The sequence below is a fragment of the Phocoena sinus genome, chromosome 9 (assembly GCF_008692025.1).
Source record: "Phocoena sinus isolate mPhoSin1 chromosome 9, mPhoSin1.pri, whole genome shotgun sequence".
Taxonomy (NCBI): Eukaryota; Metazoa; Chordata; class Mammalia; order Artiodactyla; family Phocoenidae; genus Phocoena; species Phocoena sinus.
In genome coordinates, this window is record NC_045771.1 from 51,503,091 (window position 1) to 51,524,794 (window position 21,704).

At 48.1% G+C, this 21,704-nt stretch overlaps 1 protein-coding gene and 1 pseudogene across 1 annotated transcript in view; one reads left to right on the forward strand and one right to left on the reverse strand.

The window, feature by feature from the left end:
• GSDME (gasdermin E) overlaps nt 1-21,704 on the forward strand; it is a 148,551-nt gene that overhangs the window by 76,818 nt on the left and 50,029 nt on the right. The window contains 2 exon segments of the mRNA XM_032642746.1: nt 16,884-17,048; nt 18,653-18,792. Coding sequence (XP_032498637.1) covers nt 16,884-17,048; nt 18,653-18,792 — 305 coding nt within the window.
• Nucleotides 5,144-5,672, reverse strand: LOC116759243 (annotated as a pseudogene).

The following is a 21,704-nucleotide window of genomic DNA, read 5'->3' on the forward strand; positions in this document are numbered from 1 at the left end:
TGTATGTGTGTGTGTGTGTGTATATATATATATATATATATATATATATATATATATATACACACACACACACACACCCCCCACATCTTCTTTACCCATTCCTCTGTTGATGGACATTTAGGTTGCTTCCATGTCTTGGCTATCGCCAATAGTGCTGCAGTGAACATTGGGGTGCATATATCTTTTCGAATTATGGCTTTCTCTGGATATGTGCCCAGGAATGGATTGCTGGATCATATAGTAGTTCTATTTTTAGTTTTTAAGGAACCTCCATACTGTTCTCCACAGTGGTTTTACCAATTTACCTTCCCACCAATAGTGTAGGAGGGTTCTTTTTTCTCTACACGCCCTCCAGCATTTATTGTTTGTAGTCTTTTTGATGATGGCCATTCAGACTGTTGTGAGGTGGTACCTCTTTGTAGTTTTAATTTGAATTTCTTTAATAATTAGTGACGTTGAGCATCTTTTCATGTGTCTCTTTGCCATCTGTATGTCTTCTTTGGCAAAAGGTCTATTTAGGTCTTCTCCCCATTTTTTTATTGGTTTGTTTGTTTGTATTTTTGGGTTGTTTGTTTTTTTAATATTGAACTGCATGAACTGTTTGTATATTTTGGAGATTAATCTCTTGTTGGTCGCTTCATTTGCAAATATTTTCTCCCATTCTGAGGGTTGTATTTTCATTTTGTTTATAGATTCCTTTGCTGTGCAAAAGCTTTTGAGTTTAATTAGGTCCCATTTGTTTATTTTTGTGTTTATTTCCATTACTGTAGGAGACGGATCAAAAAAGATATTAATGTGATTTATGTCAAAGAGTGTTCTGCCTATGTTTCCCTCTAAGAGTTTTATAGCATTCAGCCTTAGATTTAGGTCTTTAATCCATTTTGAGTTTATTTTTTAATTTTATTTATTTTTTTCTGCGGTACGCGGGCCTCTCACTGTTGTGGCCTCTCCCGTTGCGGAGCACAGGCTCCGGACACGCAGGCTCAGTGGCCATGGCTCACGGGCCCAGCCACTCCGCGGCATGTGGGATCTTCCTGGACCGGGGCACGAACCCGTGTCCCCGGAATCGGCAGGCAGACTCTCAACCACTGTGCCACCTGGGAAGCCCTTGAGTTTATTTTTGTGTATGGTGTTAAGGAGTGTTCTAATTGCATTCTTTTACATGTAGTTGTCCAGTTTTCTCAACATCACTTATTGCAGAGACTGTCTTTTTCTCTATTGTATGTTCATGCCTCCTTTGTCATAGATTAGTTGAACCATAGGTGCATGGGTTTATCTCTGGACTTTCTATCCTGTTCCGTTGATCTATATGTCTGTTTTTGTGCCAGTACCATACTGTTCTGATGACTGTATCTTTATTAGTATAGTCTGAAGTCAGGGAGCCTGATTCCTCCAGCTCTGTTTTTCTTTCTCAAGATTGCTTTGGCTATTCGGGGTCTTTGTGTCTCCATACAAATTTTAAAACTTTCTGTTCTAGTTCTGTGAAAAATGCCATTGGTAATTTAATGGGGCTTGCATTGAATCTGTAGATTGCTTTGGGTGGTATAGTCATTTTGACAGTATTGATTCTTCCAGTCCAAGAACATGGTATATCTTTTCATCTGTGTCATCTTCGATTTCTTTCATCAGTGTCTTATAGTTTTCTGAGTACAGGTCTTTTGCCTCCTTAGGTAAATTTATTCCTAGGTATTTTATTCTTTTTGATGTGATGGTCAGTGAGATTGTTTCCTTAATTTATTTTTCTGATCTTTCAGTATTAGTGATAGAAGTACAACAGATTTCTGTGCATTAATTTTGTGTCTTGCAACTTTACTGAATTCATTGATGAGCTCTACTAGTTTTCTGGTAGCATCTTTAGGATTTTCTTTGTATAGCATCATGTCATCTGCAAACAGTGACAGTTTTATTTCTTCCTTTGCAGTTTGGATTCCTTTTATTTCTTTTTATTCTCTGATTCCTGTGGCTAGGACTTCACAAACTTTGTTGAATAGAAGTGGTGAGAGTGGACATCCTTGTCCTGTTCCTGATCTTAGAGAAATGCTTTCAGCTTTTCACCATTGAGAATGATCTTTGCTGTGGGTTTGTCATATATGGCCTTTATTATGTGGAGGTAGGTTCCCTCTATACCCACTTTCTGGAGGTTTTTATTGTAAATGGGTGTTGAATTTTGTCAAAAGCCTTTTCTGTATCCATTGAGATGATCATGTGGTTTTTATCCTTCTATTTGTTAATATGCTGTATCACATTGATTCATTTGCATATACTGAAGAATCCTTGCATCTCTCTAGGATAAATCCCACTTGATCATGGTGTATGATCCTTTTAATGTATTGTTGGATTTGGCTTGCTAGTATTTTGAGGATTTTTTAGTCTGTGTTCATTCGTGATATTGTTCTGTAATTTTCTTTTTGTGTGGTAGCTTTTGTTTTGGTATCAGGGTGATGCTGGCCTCATAGAATGAGCCTGGGCATGTTCCTTCCTCTACAATTTTTTGGAAGAGTTTCAGAAAGATAGGTGTTAACTCTTCTCTAAATATTTGATAGAATTCACCTGTGAAGCCATCTGGTCCTGGACTTTTGTTTGTTGGAAGTTTTTAAATCACAGTTTCGGTTTCAGTACTTGTAATTTGTCTGTTCATATTTTGTATTTCTTCCTATTTCAGTCTTGGAAGGTTTTGCTTTTCTAAGAATTTTCCATTTCTTATCGGTTGTCCATTTTATTTGCGTATAGTTGCTTGTAGTAGTCTCTTATGATCCTTTGTATTTCTGTGTTGCCTGTTGTGATGATAAAGGAAAACCTTTATCATTTCCTTTTTTTCTTTCTTTTTTTTTTGTTTTGGCTGCTTTGGGTCGTTGTTGCTGCCCACTGGCTTTCTCTAGTTGTGGCAAGCGGGGGCTACTCTTCATTGTGGTGTGTGGGTTTCTCATTGTGGTGGCTTCTCTAGTTGCATAGCATGGGCTCTAGGAATGTGGGCTTCAGTAGTTGCAGCATGCAGGCTCAGTAGTTGTGGCATGCGGGCCCTGGAGCATGCAGGCATCAGTTGTTGCAGTGTGTGGGCTCAGTAGTGGTGGCTCACGGGCTCTAGGGTGCATGGGCTTCAGTAGTTGTGGCACACGGGCTCAGTAGTTGTGGCTTATGGGCTCTAGAGCACAGGCTCAGTAGTTGTGATGCATGGGCTTAGTTGCTCCACGGCATGTGGGATCTTCCTGGATCAGGGATCGAACCCTTGTTCTCTGCATTGGCAGGTGGATTCTTAACCATGGTGCCACCAGGGAAATCCCTCCTTTTTCATTTCTAATTTTATTGAATTGAGCCCTCTTTTTTTTTCTTGATGAGTCTGGCTAAAGGTTTATCAATTTTATTTATCTTTTCAAAGAACTGGCTTTTAGTTTCACTGATCTTTTGTATTGTTTTCTTTGTCTGTATTTCATTTATTTATGCTTTGATCTTTCTGATTTCTTTCCTTCTACTAACTTTGGGTTTTGTTTGTTCTTCTTTGTGTAGTTGCTTTAGGTGTAAGTTTAGGTTGTTTATTTTTTATTTTTCTTGTTTCCTGAGGTAAGATTGTATTGCTGTAAACTTCCCTCTTAGGACTACTTTTGCTGCATCCCATCCGTTTTGGATTGATGTGCTTTCTTTGTCATTTGTCTCTAGGTATTTTTTGATTTCCTCTTTGATTTCTTCAGTGATACATTGGTTGTTCAGCAACATTGTTTAGCCTCCATGTGTTTGTATTTTTCACAGTTGTTTTCCTGTAATTGATATCTAGTCTCATAGTGTTATGATCAGAAAAGAGCTTGATGTGATTTCAGTTATCTTAAATTTACAGAAGCTTGATTTGTGGCCCAAGATGTGATCTATCCTGGAGAATGTTCCACGTGTACTTGAGAAGAAAGTGTATACTGCTGATTTTGGATGGAATGCTCTATAAATATCAATTAAGTCCATCTGTTATAATGTGTCATTTAAGGCCTGTTTCCTTATTGATCTTCTGTCTGGATGATCTGTCCATTGGTGTAAGTGTTAAAGTCCCTCACTTTAACACCTGTTGATTTCCCCTTTTATGGCTGTTAGCATTTGGCTTATGTATTGAGGTGCTCCTATGTTGGGTTCATATATATTTACAATTGTTATATCTTCTTCTTGGGTTGATCCCTTGATCATTATGTAGTGTCCTTCTTTGTGTCTTGTGATAGTCTTTATTTTAAAGTCTGTTTTGTCTGATATGAGAATTGCTGCTCCAGCTTTCTTTTGGTTTCCATTTGCATGGAATATCTTTTTCCATCCTCTCACTTTCAGTCTGTATGTGTCCCTAGGTCTGAAGTGGATTTCTTGTAGACAGCATATATATGGGTCTTGTTTTTGTATCCATTCAGCCAGTCTGTGTCTTTTGGTTGGAGCATTTCGATATGTATGTTCCTATGACCATTTTCTTAATTGTTTTGGGTTTGTTACTGTAGGTCTTTTCCTTCTCTTGTGTTTTCTGCCTAGAGAAGTTCCTCTAGCATTTGTTGTAAAGCTGGTTTGGTGGTGCTGAATTCTTTTAGCTTTTGCTTGTCTGTAAAGCTTTTGATTTCTCCATCAAATCTGAACGAGAGTTTTGCTGGGTAGAGTCTTCTTGGTTGTAGTTTCTTCCCTTTCATCACTTTAAATATATTGTACCACTCCCTTCTTGCCTGCAGAGTTTGTGCTGAAAAATCAGCTGATAACCTTATGGGGATTCCCTTGTATGTTATTTGTTGCTTTTCCCTTGTTTCTTTTAATATTTTCTCTTTGTCTTTCATTTTTGTCAGTTTGATTACTATGTATCTCTCTCTCTTTTTTTTTTTTTTTTACTAGCACTAAGTCAGGTTCTTTACTTCCCAGAAGTTATGGCTTAAGGGAGGGGAGGGTGAGAAGCGGAAGACAGAAAGAATCAGAAAGAAGGAGGAGATGGGAAGAGAGGGGACAGTAGACCACTGTTCTATGAAGTCTCAGGAGGCAAGTGCTCAAGGTAAACAAGAGTCCTGGAAAATCACCCACAGCTGTGGGAAGCATCTCGGTTTCTTTCTGTATATAAGTCCTTGGGGGGAAAAGGCTGCTGTGCTGCTGCTGCATTAAATAGTTATGTACATCGCGGAGAGTCCCAGGCAGGGAGGGGGGGTCATTTCTTCAGGGGCCGAGTTTTATAATCATCTCTGCACTGGTGGGGCTTTGTAATCTTTCACCTCTGCCATGTACTTGGCCCACGCATCACCTTTACTTGTTAGTACCTCATTCTCCGTCTGCTTCTTGGCTGCTGTTCCTGTCTTCAGGGCTAGTTTGTTCCCACCTCTGCGCTTGCCCATGAAGCTGAGCGTGGGGCCTGGGCTGCCCTTCCTCTTCAGATCCCCAGGACCCGTGGTGGCGGCGGTGGCCGGCTGGTCGGGTTGCTGTGGGCCTGGGGGCGGCTCCTCCCGCTACTGCCGCTGCTCCTCTTCAGTCTTTCACTTGAACAGCTCCAGGAAGCTGCTGGTGAACGAGTTCGCACCGTCCGACACCGGGCTCAAACCTCTGCCCGACACTTCATCATCCCCACTCTTGGGTGACATCCTGGGCCCTGACTCAGCCCATCGGCTCTCGCTGCCACCGCCGCCTGTGGGGCCTGGTGCCTCCTGGCCCAGAGGCTCCACCCATCTCCCTCGGGCAGCCATTTTGTCGCCAGGTGCCGTGCAAAGGACTCTGGGGAGGCTACTCCGGCCCTGCGCTTGGAGCCCGACTTGCCTCGTCCTGGGCAATGCATCTGATTACTATGTGTCTTGGCATTTTCCTTCCTGGGTTTATATTGCCTGGGATCTTGCGCTTCCTGGACTTGGACTGTTTTCTTTCCCATGTTATGGAAGTTTTCAGCCATTATCTCTTCAAATATTTTCTTAGGCCCTTTCTCTCTCTCTTCTTCTGAGACCCCAATAATGTGAATGTTGGTGCATTTGATGTTGTCCCAGAGGTCTCTTAGATTGTCTTCATTTCTTTTCTTTTAAAAAAAATTATTTATTTATTTGGCTGTGCTGGGTCTTATCTGCTGCACGCGGGATCTTCATTGCTGTGTGCAAGATCTTTTTAGTTGCTGCAAGCGGGATCTACTTCCCTGACCAGGGATCGAACCCAGGCCCTCTGCATTGGGAGTGTAGAGTCAACCACTGGACCACGAGTGAAGTCCCTGTCTTCATTTCTTTTCATTCTTTTTTCTTTATTCTGTTCTGCAGCAGTGATTTCCACCATTCTGTCTTCCAGCTTACTTATCCATTCTTCTGCCTCATTTATTTTGCTATTGATTCCTTCTAGTGTATTTTTCATTTCAGTTATTGTATTATTCATCTCTGTTTGTTTGTTCACTAGATCTTCTAGCTCTTTTTTAAACATTTCTTGTATCTTCTTGGTTGGTACCTCCATTCTTTTTCCAAGATCTTGGATCATCTTTACTATCATTACTCTGAATTCTTTTTCGGGTAGATTGCAGCTGTTCCTCTGGGGTTTTATCTTTTTCCTTCCCCTGGGGCATATTCCTCTGCCATCTCATTTTGTCTAACTTTCTGTGATTGAGGTTTCTGTTCCGCAGTCTGCAGGGCTGTAGTGCTTCTTGCTTCTGCTGTCTGCCCGCTGGTGGATAAGGCTGGTCTAAGAGGCTTGTGCAGGCTTTCTGATGGGAGGGACTGATTCCTGCCCACTCGTGGGTGGAACTGGGTCTTGTCTCTCAGGTGGGCAGGGCTGTTTCAAGGGGTGTGTTTAGTGGGCACACCCCACAGGGCACACATCCTGTGGGCTCAGGAAGACTTTAGGCAGCCTGTCTGCTGATGGGTGGGGCTGTGTTCCTCCCCTGTTGGTTGGCTGGCCTGAGGCATCCCAGTAGGCTGTTGGGTGGGGCTAGGTCTTGGTGAGAAAATGGCCACATCCAGGAGGGCTCACGCCAATGAGTGCTTCCCAGAACTACCACCACCAGTGCCTTTGTGCCTGCAGTGAGCCAGAACTGCCCCCCACCTCTGCAGGAGACCATCCAATACCAGCAGGTAGATCTAGCCTAGGCTCCTGTGAGGTCCCTGCTTTTTCCCCTGGGTCCTGGTGCACACAAGATCTTGTGTGCACCCTCCAAGAGTGGAGTTGTTGTTTTCCCCAGTCATGTGGAATTCCTGCGATTAAACCCCTCTGGCCTTCAAAGCTAGATGCTCTGGGGGCTCCTCCTCCCAATGCCAGACCCCCAGGCTGGGGAGCCTGATGTGAGGCTCAGAACTTTCACTCCTTTGGGAGAACCTCTGCAATATAATAATTTTCCAGTTTGTGGATCGCCCAACCAGGGGGTGTGAGATTTGATTTTATCGCAATTATGCCTCCCTTACTGTCTTGTTGTGGCTTCTTCTTCGTCTCTTTGATGTAGGATATCTTTTTTGGTAGGTTCCAGTGGTTTTTTGTTGATGGTTGTTCAGCAGTTAGTTGTGATTTTAGTGTTTTCATGAGAGGAGGTGTGCTCACATCCTTCTGTGACACCATTATTTTTATTTTTTAACATCTATATTGGAGTATAATTGCTTTACAGTGTTGTGTTAGTTTCTGCTTTATAACAAAGTGAATCAGCTATATGCATATGCATATCCCCATATCCCCTCCCACTTGCATCTCCCTCCACCCTCCTTATCCCACCCCCCTACGTGGTTGCAAAGCACTGAGCTGATCTCCCTGTGTCGTGCAGCTGCTTCCCACTAGCTATCTGTTTTACATTTGGTAGTGTATATATGTCAATGCTACTCTTTCACTTTGCCCCAGCTTACCCTTCCCCCTCCCTGTGTCCTCAAGTCCATCTCTGTCTGTGTCTTTATTCCTGTCTTGACCCTAGGTTCATCAGAACCATTTTTAAAAAAATTCCATATATATGTGTTAGCATATGGTATTTGTTTTTCCCTTTCTGACTGACTTCACTCTGTATGACAGACTCTAGGTCCATCCACCTCACTACAGATAACTCAGTTTCATTTCTTTTTATGGCTGAGTAATATGCCATTGTACGTATGTGCCCCATCTTCTTTATCCATTCATCTGTTGATGGACACTTAGGTTGCTTCCATGTCCTGGCTGTTGTAAATAGTGCTGCAATGAACATTGGTACATGACTCTTTTGTTATTTATTTATCTATCTTTATTGGAGTATAATTGCTTTACAGTGGTTTGTTAGTTTCTGCTTTCTAACAAAGTGAATCAGTTATACATATATCCCCATATCTCTTCCCTCTTGCATCTCCCTCCCTCCCACCCTCCCTATCCCACGCCTCTAGGTGGTCACAGAGCACTGAGCTGATCTCCCTGTGCTATGCGGCTGCTTCCTTCTAGCTGTTAGTTTTACATTTGGTAGCGTATATATGTCCATGCCACTCTCTCACTTTGTCCCAGCTCACCCTTCCCCCTCCCCGTGTCCCCAGGTCCATTCTCTAGTAGGTCTGCATCTTTATTCCTGTCTTGCCCCTAGGTTCTTAATGACCTTTTTTTTTTTTTTAGATTCCATATGTATGTGTTAACCTACGGTATTTGTTTTTCTCTTTCTGACTTACTTCACTCTGTATGACAGACTCTAGGTCCATCCACCTCATTACAAATAACTCCATTTCATTTCTTTTTATGGCTGAGTAATATTCCATTGTATATATGTGCCACATCTTCTTTATCCATTCATCTGTTGATGGACGCTTAGGTTGCTTCCATGTCCTGGCTATTGTAAATAGAGCTGCAGTGAACATTGTGGTACATGCCTCTTTTTGAATTATGGTTTTCTCAGGGTATATGCCCAGGAGTGGGATTGCTGTGTCGTATGGCAGTTCTATTTTTAGTTTTTTAAGGAACCTCCCTACTGTTCTCCACAGTGGCTCTACCAATTTACATTCCCACCAACAGTGCAAGAGGGTTCCCTTTTCTCCACACCCTCTCCAGCATTTATTGTTTGTAGATTTTTTGATGATGGCCATTCTGACCAGTGACACCATTATTTTTAATAGATTTTGTACCTAACAATTTAAAGACCTCTGGCCACATGTACTTGGAGAACAAGAGTTTCCTGAATCTTGGTCTTTTGCTTATTCTCTTATTTCTTTGTTTCTCCCCAGGGGCAGCCTTTAAGTAGTCAGAATAAACCAGGTGAAGGCATCTCGGGGTCTGGGGGTATCAGTGTCAATCAGCACCTTTTCCTGCTCTTCTCTTGGTGTTAGTGTTGGTGGTATTTTTAGGCTGACTAGTAAACTTAAGGCTTATATTTTTTTTAATGAAAAAAATTCGTTGTGGAAACATAGAAGTATATAACAAACACTAATAAACCACCCCGCAACTCCTGGCTTAAAAAAGATCTATTTTTTTTTTAAACCAAGACATAGGAGCCATCTTTTTCTGCCTTCACCGCCCAGGATTTTGTTACTAAAATGGGATTCTTGTTTCCAAGGAGTTTATGTGAGAATTAAATGAGGGCATATAAACAAAGCATGGCACATGGCAGATGCTCAAGAATTATAGCTATTAGTGTGAACATTTCCATAATTATTGCCATTCTGACTAGCCCCCAGTAGGGCCTGGTTACAGAAGCTGGGAAAGGTCAGAGCTGTGGGAAGGTAAGGGGTAACTTAGCATTTGGTGATGGGGCGGGAGGGGCAGTTTCAGAAGAGAAATTAAGTGAAGCCCTTGGGGTTTCTGATGCTGACGTCTTGGAGCCCTTGTTTCGCTCGTCTGTGGAGGGGAGGCAGGCAGCCATGTGGTCTGCATTGTGAACCCCGCTATGGAAGGACTCACTACCTTCAGTGAGTCAGAGAGGCTCTGGTTCTTGCATGTGGCAGCAGCCTGGCTTCTCCCCAAATGAGAGTGGACCCAGACATGTGCTATGCCTCAGGAAAGTCTGGAAAGCACGTAGGCCGTTCTCTCGGAATGTTTCGTTTGTCACAGGAGATGCTTGTTCAGTTCTTGAATCGAGATGCAAGAAGCTCTTGAGCCATTTCAGTAACATGTTAACGGGCCCCGTCTCCCGTCGTATTCTTTTGGGGAAGAGCCACAGTGAAGCTCTCAAGGCCCCACCAGATCCACTCTTTTTAAAAGATGTCTTTCCTGAGACCCCCAGGCCATACCCATCTCTGTGATGTCTGAAAGTCAGTCAGTTTATTGCTGCTTTTAAAATTTCCCCCCTAGATTATTCTGTCTCCTGGTTTGGGTTTTAGTTCTTAGGATTGGGAGCTTCTGAAAGGCTGCTTGACCTTCTATTGTTTTTATCTGAGCGGAACCCCTCCTGTGGGAGAGAGGGCCTTCTGAGCACTCTTTCCAATATTCGATCCCAGGAGTAGTTCTTGTCTTTTTACAGAAATCACCCTGTCCTCCGAGCTGTATTGTGAAAGGCTACTTCAGATCTTTTTGGAAGTAGGTAGGATTTAAGTCCTAAGGAGAGACATTCACGTACTGTTTTCTTCTAAGGCTGATAGACACTATTTCATCAAATCCAAGATTTCATGCATCGTAAGGAGCACCACTATTTTATGTACCACTAAGAGAGAACGCTGCCAGCTAAACCATGTCGTTTGAAAAACATCCTGATTTCAGAGATGTGAACAAAATGCGTGTTTTAAAATTGACAAGATGTGATGTATTGATACAAAACTGTGTTGGCCGGAATGAGTCAGGAGTTAGAGTTCAGGCGAGCAGATGTTTATTCCACCAGGGCTTTCACGTCATGTCTGACGCCCATCACTGAACTTCTCGTCTCTCTATACCCACTTTGCTGCCCGACTCCCTCTGAGGTGCCGGTTGCTGCAGCGTTAAGTCCAGTTATCTCAGCCAGAAATCGGAGCATCGGACGGGGCTCATTCCCTCCTTTCCCTCCCATACCTAGTCTCCCGCTAGTTGATTCTGCCTCTTGAATATCTGTCCTGCCTGTTCCCAGTGCCCCAGCCTCACAACCAGTGCCCTGGTGCAGGTTTCCACCGTCTCTCACCTGGATGTTGCCAGGAGTCTCCCGGCTGGTCCCTCTGCACTCACTTGATTCTCTGCACGGCAGCCCATCGGGTTGTGTCCCTGCCTGGCGTGTGCCCTTCTGTGCTCTTCACTGTCCTGGGATGACATCCACGCCCTCCTCCCCTCACACACCCCAGTCCAGTCGCCTGAACATATTTCAGTCCCGGGCGTCGACGCGCCAGGCTGTCTCTCACCTCCTAGCCCTGTCTGAAGGCTCCGTCACTCCCATCCGCACAGGCACACAGAGTCCACACTCAGACTCCGTCCCTCTGCTTCACCTGGCTGGCAACTCAGATGTGCTCTCATTTCCTTCAGCAGCCATGTCACCCCACGGTTTCCCTACGGGGGCACCAACCCCGTTGGGGGGTAACGCTTGTCATAACTGCCTGATTCCGTGTCTGCGTCCCTCCTGGAACATCCTCTTTGGCTCACCTTTGCACACACATGGTGCCTGCAGCACCGTTGGGTTGGAAGAATACTTGGTTCATCTTCATTTTGCATCTGAGATGCAGAGGTTAATTAATTTGCCTGGACTCGAGGTGGAAGCCCAGGTCCACAAAACACGAGATTTTTCCATCCAGCTGTGGATGCACAGAGCTTGCAAGGCAAAACCTGGCCCACAGGCTCCCGCGTGAGCTCAGCTCCCTGCGTCAGCCTCATTCAGTTTTTTCATCTCTCAGACCTGCTGCATCTGCAGGTGGCAGGGAATTAGTTACTCCATCTGAAAGGCTGAAAGGCTGTAATGGCTTAGCCCTTTTTCTCCTTTCTCTCCCTGGTTGTGAGTGAGTGAGTGAGATAAGGTATTGAATAGACGGCACTGTGCACAGAGGTGAGGGTGACCCTGTCACTTGGCTAATAATGTGTGGTTAGCATTGTGCCCTGATTTTTATTTTTTTTTTCCAGGCGGTTTACAGTCCTGAAGCCACAGCCCTGTGACACAGAGCAGGGTTTTCCTCACCATGTGGAAGTGGAGCCCCAGGGCAGAGCAGCTCAAGTTTCTAGAGACTTCCTGGCTCTGCCTCTGGCTCCAGGTCGATCATCTCTGGTGGGTGTGTGGGAAGTTCCTTTTATGGTTGAAATGGAGACTTTGTTGGCGGGAAGGAGCCAGCCGGTGGTGGCTGCTTGGGTTTCCAAGAGGATCCGCTGCTAGTCTCTGGGGAGCTTTCCCAGGAGGGCTGAGCAGAGAGGCTGCTGGTTCGTTCTCGGGTACACGTGAAACACCTTCTGTGTACAGGGCCCAGAGGAAGTCAAGGAGGGAGACGGAAGATGGAAAGACATAGGGCTTCGGGGTTGGATAGGCTCAGCTGCATTCTCCCTCTGGCCCTGGTCATCTGTGTGCCTTTGGGTCACTGGCTTACGAGCTCTGTCTGCTTCTGTCCCTCTGTAAAATAAAGGTGACAGTAACTTCATGGACCAGTTAGAGTGTCTTTAGTTGCGAAGAAAATCTGTTATTACCTCACGTAAGAAAACCTCCCCAGGTAGGGTGAGTCACCTTCACCTGAGGTTCCCGGTGGCTGGTTAATTCAGTGGCCCCGTGGAACCCCTTTGTGGTAGTCTCCATGCATTTCTTGTCCCAGCTGCCCAGTTCTCCTTTTGGTGCCCAAATGACTGCATTCCAGAGGAAACCCAGAGGCAGAAAAGTAGTCTCTTCCTTGTGCCTCTTTTTAAGAGAGAGAAAGAGACTTCCAGGAACCCCCAGCAGACTTTTCCTCAAGTCTCAATGGCCAGAATTCCCACGGATGGCCCATCCTACCCAATCCCTGATAAGAACAGCAGTTACCAGGAAGGGCCAAGACTCATCTGTGGGTCTGAGCTAGCCCCTCCACGCCCTTGTACCAGGCTCCCAAACCTGAACAAAATCGGGGGAGGCAGCTAGTGGTTCATCACACTCAGGGGGTGTCAGAGCCCTCCAGGCCCCCGGTTCTCAGTGCGGTGCCTGCAGGAACAAAACGGACATGGTGGAAGTGCTCGCCCTTCCCCAGCCCGCTCTGGGAGCGTACAGACTCTAACGGGGCAAGGACTGTCCCCCGGGGGGGTAAGCAGGCACTGGAAGAGGCAGAGGCACGTGCTTCAGGGTTTGAGAAGGTGGTTACCGAGATTACACTCTAGTCACGGCCTTGGTGGGGTGTTTTGCCGGGTCTCTAGACTGGAGGAGGCTGGCTATCAGAAGAGAAGCAGACTTCGCTGCTTAACGAAGTGTCAGAAGAGCAAAGCCAAGTTTACAAGCAACGTGCATGGACCTAATCTCCACAGCCTTTCTAATCTTTCCACTGTATAGCTGGTCTGCGAACACACTGCTCCTTCAGTGTTAGCCAATAAATCAAAGCCCTTTAGGAGAAATACCGAAATTGCTAAAGCCTTAATCGTCAGTACATAGCTACATTTCTGTGGGTTAGTAATTCTTGCTTAATACTTTTGCAATATCAGGCCGGCCACCATCTTTGGGCTCTTTATAATGTCCCAATCTCTGTTCCTGGAGAGATGGTGGAACAAACCCCCTGCAATCTTGCATGGTTTCTTCAGAGTGCCTTTGTACCCTAGCCTCTTGCCGTCAGTTTTTAGAGCAGTGTAGTAGAAAGATCACTGGTCTGAGAGTCAGAAGATGTGTGCCGTGGGATTCAGGCCAGCCTGTGACCTCTGAGGGCCGCGGTCTCCCTTTCTGAGCACAGACACTGGATTAGATCCGAGTGATCAGGACCTCGTCCCCTCCCAGGCCTGTGCAAACACTGCGAGTCAGTCATGGCTGTCTCCCTGCTCACTGCCTCCTGGCCTAGACCCAGTCTTAGAATCCTTTCCCAGTAGCTAGGCAGCGATCATTGATGGATCCATCAGAGGGGGTATTCAAGATGAAACTGGTTTTCTACCTCAGAACTAGTCGTCCCCTGGGGCCCTTGTAGTTTCATAATTTATCCACAGAAGCCCGCACAGTACTTTTTGAAGAGCCTTGTCAGAACTCCATCTGAAGCCCTATTCCTCTAGGACATGTTATGATCGAGGGCTGTTACACAGGAGGGTCGTGGCAACCGTGATGCCCTTGGTCTTGCTCACTGAGAATCTCCAGCATTTAGCCCAGGACATAATTGGACCCAGTTATCTGTGGAGTGAAATGAATGAGTTTGGGATGGGGGTCTGCTCGGAAAGCGTGCCCGCCCCTTGTCTCTATGGGAGGGGCCCTGGGGGCTGCATTATGTGTTGGGAGAGAAAACTGCTTCCCTCCTTTTGGATATTGTTAGAGTTTTAAAAGTCTTCTCTGGGTTTCTTCTGTCTTGTTTGCATTTGGCTTTCCAAGCCTTAGAAGTAAAGAGAATGGAAATTAAAGCTTCAGACTGGGAAGGAGCCCGCTTCATTAGGGGTGGGCCTGGGGAGCTTTCAGGTACTTTAGAAGAGGAACCTCTGTTCCCGCTGGCGTCCCTGGCCCACAGCCTGGTACCTGGCAGCCGTGCCGGGCATGGAGCCACGCTTCCTAGTGCATCCCCACCTGTTGCCTCCGGCAGCTCCTGCCTGCTCTCCTCCCCCAGGAACTCCTGGCCTGTATCCGGGTAGCTGTTTTCTTAGCTGCTTGGAGGGTCTGCTCCCCGGCTGAAGGCTCCCCCGAAAACTGTGGCCATATCTTTGGCCAGCCTGGAGAGGGAACTTGATTTGGCCCCCCTGCCAATAGTGGAAGGAAAGAAACATTTTCAGATGGGTGCAGTGTGGGTCACTACAGGTAAGCCTCACAGTCAACCCTTACTTTACAGATGTGCAGACTGAGGCTCAGAGACGAGAGGCCGTGACCCAGCGAGGAGGAGATGAAGCTGGGACCCGCCTGCACGTTGACTGCAGATGTCTGTGTTACACAGAGCTGCGGGCACGTGGGAGAGTGGGGTGGGGGGAGCAGCAGTTCCGTTGGGTGAGGAAGGGGCGCTCCTCTCCCCCATTCAGTGTGTACTCCCCTGCCCTCGCCTCCAGATGTGTTCTTTTGGGCCCAGCCCTCTGGGAGCTGGCCACAAAACCGCAGGATTGCTTCAGGCCCTACTCTGGTTCCGGGGGGGGCAGGCTGAGCCTTTGGTTAGTTCTTCTTCCTGATGGGAAATTAGAATGACATGTGCCCGTCCAAACACCTAGAGCTAGTCTCTCATTGGTTCCCCCTCTTCCCATTCATCCTCCGGACAAATTGCAAACTGTACGAAACAGGAGGTTAAAGGTGCTGATTCTCCGAAGGTGGGAGACTGTTAGTAAAGCGGCCGGAATGGCGAACCCGAGCACCAGGAGATGAAAAATGAGGTGCGTTTTAGAAACCCTTCCCGATCACACGGTGTATCATTCTCTGGGTTTCCCGTGTACGCATTTCTTTTAAGTTTGTAGCCAGATTTCATTGTTGTTGTCAGTTTGTCTTTATGACATTTAATATGTGTGAAACATTGTTATAATTTGCATTTCTTTGACCACTACTGAGATCGAACAGTGTTTCCTGTCTTTACTTTTTTTTTATTGTGATAAAATTTGCCATTTTAACCATTCTTAGGTGTACAGTTCAGTGGCATTAAGTACATTCACACTGTCATGCAGCCATCACCACTGTCCATTTCTAGAACTTTTTTAATCACCCTAAACAAAAACTCTGTAGCCGTCAAGCAAGAACCCCACATACTCTCTCCCTCAGCTCCTGGTAACCTCAAATCTACTTTCTGTGGCTCTGAATTTGCCTAGTCCAGTTATTTCATATAAGTAAAATCATCCAATATTTGTCCTTCTGTGCCTGGCTTCTTTCCCCCAACATAATGTCTTCAAGGTTCGTTTGTGTTGCAGGGCGCGTCAGCTTTATTCCGTTCTGTGGTTGAATAACGTCCCACTGTGTGTATGGACCACGTTGGCCTATCTGTTCATCTGTTTCTGGATACGGGTTGTTTCCACCCCAGGCAGCTTTTTACATGGAGACAGGACCTTTCCAGCTACTTGCCTCTGTTGTGGGGATGCTTGCTGAAGCCTGGAGAACGTGCGTCTGCCTGCGGGGCGGGGTGACCACCGCTGTTGGGGGTGGTGGTGAGCTTTCAACGTAACTAACCTGGGAGTGTTTAAAAAGCACAGGATGAACACTGTAATTGGTCTTGAGCTGACACTAACTCTAATTCAGTTTTCTTCCTGTCCACTCCATATGCTCTACAGCACGGAACAGGACCTCCAGAGAGGGCACTTCATCGTTTGCTTCTAAGCAACACATCATCTTCCGTAGACGGAAATTTACCTTATTCTTGAAGTTCCCCAGAGGAACCACCTGGGAGCCCCAAGTCTCTGCTGGGTGACCTGGGCAGGCCACGCCTAAGTGGCCTCAGGTTCCCCATCTGTAAAATGATGTAAAATCCCTTTTAAGAGATTACATGTCCTTCCTGGACAGACAGATTAAAAAGTACCTTTTAAATTCAAGTCCAGTTTTTTCCTTGCTGTTCGTCCTTCAAGCCTGTTCCCCTCTCCTCTGTGAAAAGCACTAGTCAGCATTCCCCCCAGAGAAGTCCTGTATTTATTGCCCATACCTGTGATGTCTGTGGTCCCGCGGCCTCTGGTTAAATGACAGGGTGGAGTCCCCGGTGTGAGCGGATGGACCGCAGCTGCCACGCCCGCTGGGTTTCTTTCTTGCTCCTGTTTGACAGGCACCTCCCCCCGCCCCCCCCCCCACCCCCCCCCCCCCCCCCCACCCCGGTGTCCAGCCTTTCTCCAGAGGCCTGGCAGCTCTGAGGTGGCCTTGGGAGACTTTGGTTTCTGTCTCTCCGGATGAACTGCCCCCTCTCTCATCACCGGAAAATAAACGATGCTGGTTGTCACCTGTTTGCTCCTCAGCCGCCAGCTGTGCGAGAGGCGAAAATTCCCGCTGCATCAGTCTCCCCTGAGGCGCGAGGCCGCTCACGGGCGTTTTTCTTTTTCAGAACAATAAATCTGAAGGGTTCAGTGCTGCAGCAGGTGCTGGAGAGGAAGAATGAGGTCCTGTGTGTCCTGACACAGAAGATAGTGACGACGCGGACGTGTGTGATATCCGAGCACGTCCAGATCGAGGAGAAGTGCGGTGGCATGGTGGGGATCCAGACCAAGAGGTGCAGGTGCGCACCCAGCGGGTGGAGGTGCCGGGTCAGAGGCCACGGGGGGGCCTCGGTCAGGGGCCTCTCTGGGTGGGGTCTTCATTCGTCAGGATCCTGTCTGTAGTGAGTTAACAGAAATCCAACTCAAATTGGTTTAAACGAGAAAGAATTTATTGGCTCATGTAACTGAAACATTTGGGGTGATCTGGCTCAGTCACCTCTGGATCCAGGACTCAAGAGAAGGTTGTGGGCTGCCTTCCCTGGGGTAGATTCCCTCTCACATAAGCTTGTGGGGAGGCAGCTCCTGGCTTTCTTCCCACCTCATCCCCAGTGGAAAGAGTGCTTCAGGGCTAGCACTCACTGGACCCTCCCGGTCCGTGCTCATTCCTGAAGTAAACCCAAGGCCGGGGTGATAGGACACTTGGACGGGCCATGCAGGGTTGGATCAGGTGCTTTCCCAAAAGCAAATGGGTCAAATGAGCATTGGCTAGGTTGACGCACAGATGACTCCTAGAGCCCCTCAGAGCCAAGGGTCTCAAAATGATTCCTTTGCTTTAGCTGCCTTAAATCCCTAATGGATTGAGTTAGGGAAGGTAAAGGTCTGTACATATGTCTTTATATACATACACAGATGCTTCTGGATTCAGTTGCAGACAGTCTTACCAAGCTGGTCCCTGAGCTTCAGTGGAACCGAACTGGCACAGGAGGCTGCAGCCCCAGACTGTCTCTCCTCCAGCTTGCCATGGTGCCCCATATTCTCTTCTTAGAGATTTACTTCTTGGGGTAACTTTCAAATTATACTAGAGGACCCAGAAAAGTTGTATTTAGGAGGTGGAGATACAGGTCCAGGGCTGGACTCTCCCTGGGGTGGGCAGGCCGGACAGAATGGTGAGGCCTGATGGGAGATGGCTTCAGCTGGCCCCGCCGGTATTTCCGTCCACGGTGACCCCCACCAAAGGCCTGGAGCCTGCCTGGGAGTCAGGAGACCAGCTGGTATCACACTGTGACCAGGATCAGGTCGTTAAAGATGTCTCTGATCTCCAGCATTTGGGCAATGAATAGCTTCTCACCTTCCTCCCCAGGCCACCGTGGGCAAGGGTCCTATTTGTGACAGGGTTTGAAGGAGAGAGCTTTGGTGCCTGACTCGGCATTGCCTGCCCACCCTTCTGTCATCCTTGTGCCTCTCCCCTGGTGTTATCTGACTGTACAGTGTGCCATCCACGAGGTCCAGGAGGATGTGCTCGGGGGGGTCTTGCTCTCAGCTAGGTTCTCCTAGTCGGGCTCTCTTACCACTGAGGATTTCAGAGTTGTTTCTGTAATCCTCCATGAGGGAAATGGGAAGTTATCTTGTTTTTTGTCTTCTTTATTCAGCACCATCGATCTAACTTCATTGTATCCGAAACTGGGATCTCGCCTTTGTGCCACCAGGTTGGCCATTGACTTTGGAATACGAGTAGGACATCATGGGGCCGACAAGGATTAAATCCTGGCCCCTGCCCGCTGGTCCCTTTTTCTGCTCCGTTCCATGGGCATTTTCCGGGCACTCTTTGTGCACAGGCACTAGGCCGGCCACATGGGGGCAGGAGGAACCTGGGAGGGCCCGAGCACACAGGTGGGAGCATGCACCCTTGCCCACAGGTGTCAGCGACGGAGGATGGGAACGTCATCAAGGACAGCAATGTGGTGCTGGAAATCCCGGCTCCCACCACCATCGCCTACGGCGTCATCGAGCTGTATGTGAGAGCCGACGGCCAGTTCGGTGAGTGTGCCTCGGCTCAGAGCTCTCTGGAGGCGGTTGAGCCATCGCGGAGGGATACCCCGTCTTCCCCTGAGACACACACTTGTAGAGGATCCCCCGCTGCTCTGGAGATTGAGAAGAAAGAGGTATCGGAAGAGTTTGGGGATGTCTCAAGACAAGTGAGACAGAGGGCCGCGGTGGGAGGGTGTTGGTGAGGAATGCCCAGATGTCGGTGTGGGGCGTGCTTCACCGACAGGGCACAGGGCGAAGAACGTGGGCTCTGCAGTTGGACGGACTGGGCATCGGCCCCAGCGCCACGGGGTCCCGTGAGGTCTCAGGCAGCTTGCTGAAGCCGCCTGGGCCTCAGCTTCCCGAGTCTGGGAGGGGAAAGACGAGGTGTGTGAAGGGCCTGGTAGAGCGGTGGCTTATTAAGTACTCACCTTAGCTATGAATAACACTGTCATCGTTGTGATCACCTTGCCTCCCGTCCCCTGTAGGGAGCCCACAGAGCTGCATCTGACCTTGCTGTCTGATCAGCGGTGTGTTCAAAGCCGGGAGGTCACGGCATCACTTGAAGAAAATAGGGTTTTACAGTTGGTGTGGCTTGTCTTAGATACTCACGGCTCTTCCCTCACACTCTTCCCAGGAAAAGGTTGTGTCAAACCCAAGAAAACTGTCTGACTGCTTTCTGGGGACATGAATTAATATATGTAACATCATAAATAATTAACTTTTTTAGGTATGATCACATTGTTGTGGTTATGTTTATGAAAAGCGTCATCTTAGTTTTTAGAGATTTACAGTGAACTCTTCACAGATGAAATGGAGATGTGTCTGTGGTTTGCTTCAAGCACGATGGCGGAGGGTGAGGTGTGCGTGTGGTGGGTAGAGGTGGGGGAGGTCATCACAGCCGGTCGATGCGTGTGCGGAGGCTCCCTGTACTACTCTCTCCGTCCCTGTGCACTTTCAATTCTCCATGATGAGAACATTGTAAAAGGGTGCCATGACGGGCCATACGTGTCTGTGGCTGCCTCCTGCCCTTCCCCCAGTTGTTTTCTGTCAGGTGGCGGGGACCAGGCCAGGGATGCGGGTGTCTTCCGGGAGTCAGCCTTCTGCTCACTCGGCCACGCGAGGTACCACCGTTCAGCTACAACCGTGGGCGCTTGGAATGCTGACTGTCCTATGGGACAGTGGACAAACCCGCGGATGTGTAAGGGACGTGAAGGGCAATCACCGACCCTCCCTCTTTCGTTTCGCATGTAGAGCAGCCTGTGTTTCGGTGGGGAGACAAGAAGCAAAGGTGCCAGCTGTAGGAAGTTGGTCTAGGGGTGGGCCAGGGACGCGTGGGATACCAGGAATCCCAAGAATTGTGACCAGCATCCTTCAGGTCTAAGGTTCCAAATTTGTGTCATCCTGGGCATGATGATGATTCTTTCTCTTTGAAAGACGATCCATCCACTGAACAAACTGCCTATTAGATGAGTAAGTTGCCCCTCCAGCTTTTGTCATCAGCGTGTGATAAGCTGTGTGACCACGTGGGCTTGTGTGACTCCAGCCCAGGCTGCTGAGGCCTTGGTTATCCTGTCCAGATGGATTGGTGGTGGAGGTGTTGCTTTTGTCAGGCTCTTTGGAAGCTTGGCCCGCACCGAGGTTGCCCATGAGTGCTCTGAGGACCCTTTGGTGGCTGGGGGCCAGGCTGGGGCTGCCGTTCCAGGCTTTGGGGCCCCCGGGAGCCCCTCCCTGTTTCTCCGAGGAGGTGGAGGTGCTCTGCCCTGCATGCAGCCCTGTTGGGGCACCTGTCGCTCCCACAGGGGGCGTCTCTTTTCTCAGATGGGGTTGGGAAGACAAAGCCTGCCTGGCGAGGCTCTCCTGTTTGCATTTCAGTTTCAAGCCTTCTATCTTGACTTGCTTCTGCTGTCTTGAAAATAAACTCTTTGTGCTGCTGAGCAGAGGTGGCCTGGGGAGTTCTCAGGGTTCCTCTGGCTCTCTTCTCACACCCTGGCCTAGGAAGCCCTTTCCTTTGCCCTCTCCTGCTGCTGCCCGCCCTGCCTGTGCAGCTTGGTGGTCAGGCCCTTGTCCGTGTGACACACTGATTCTTAAGCCAGTTCTGCTGCTTTTTCCCATCTCTCTTCTGTTGCTCTTCTGCAGAACGTTCTGATCCGGCTTCATGAACAGCCCTACAGGGGCTGGAAGGGCCCTTAAGAGGCTACTCGATCTCTCCTCCCACCTTCTGGGTGGGGAGTACGGTTGACGAGGATCCTGGCTGTCTTCTGAAACTTCGAGAGGAGCCCACTCCCTCCGTGTCCCTTGGGGGAGGCATCTGTGAGCCCGTCCTTGACGAGGGGTTCGCTCAACCACGATACCTCCCTTTGCCAAAAGACCCCCCCCCACCTCTTATGGCCAATCAGAAACATCATGTTACTGTCTTGAACTTTACCAGTGTCCTTTCAGCACGAACTTCTGATTGGGCACCTGTGGACGTGAACCTGTGCTTCCCACCCTCCCGGGTCTGTGCACTTCTCTGCAGGTCCAGAGGCCAACACCGACACCCCCCGCCTCGTTCCCATCACAGACTCTTAATTGGCTCCTCTGCCTTGAATCTTTCCCATCCTAACAGTGTAGCTGATGTGATTATTTCAAAATATGCATTTGGGGCTTCCTTGGTGGTGCAGTGGTTGAGAGTCCGCCTGCCGATGCAGGGGACACGGGTTCGTGCCCCGGTCCGGGAGGATCCCACATGCTGTGGAGCGGCTGGGCCCGTGAGCCATGGCCGCTGAGCCTGCGCGTCCGGAGCCCGTGCTCCGCAACGGGAGAGGCCACAACAGTGAGAGGCCCCGCGTACCGCAAAAAAAAAAAAATAGACATTTGGTCACTTCACTCACCTGCTCAAACACCCTTCTGAGGCTCCCTTTGTCCCAAGATAAAGTCTGCCC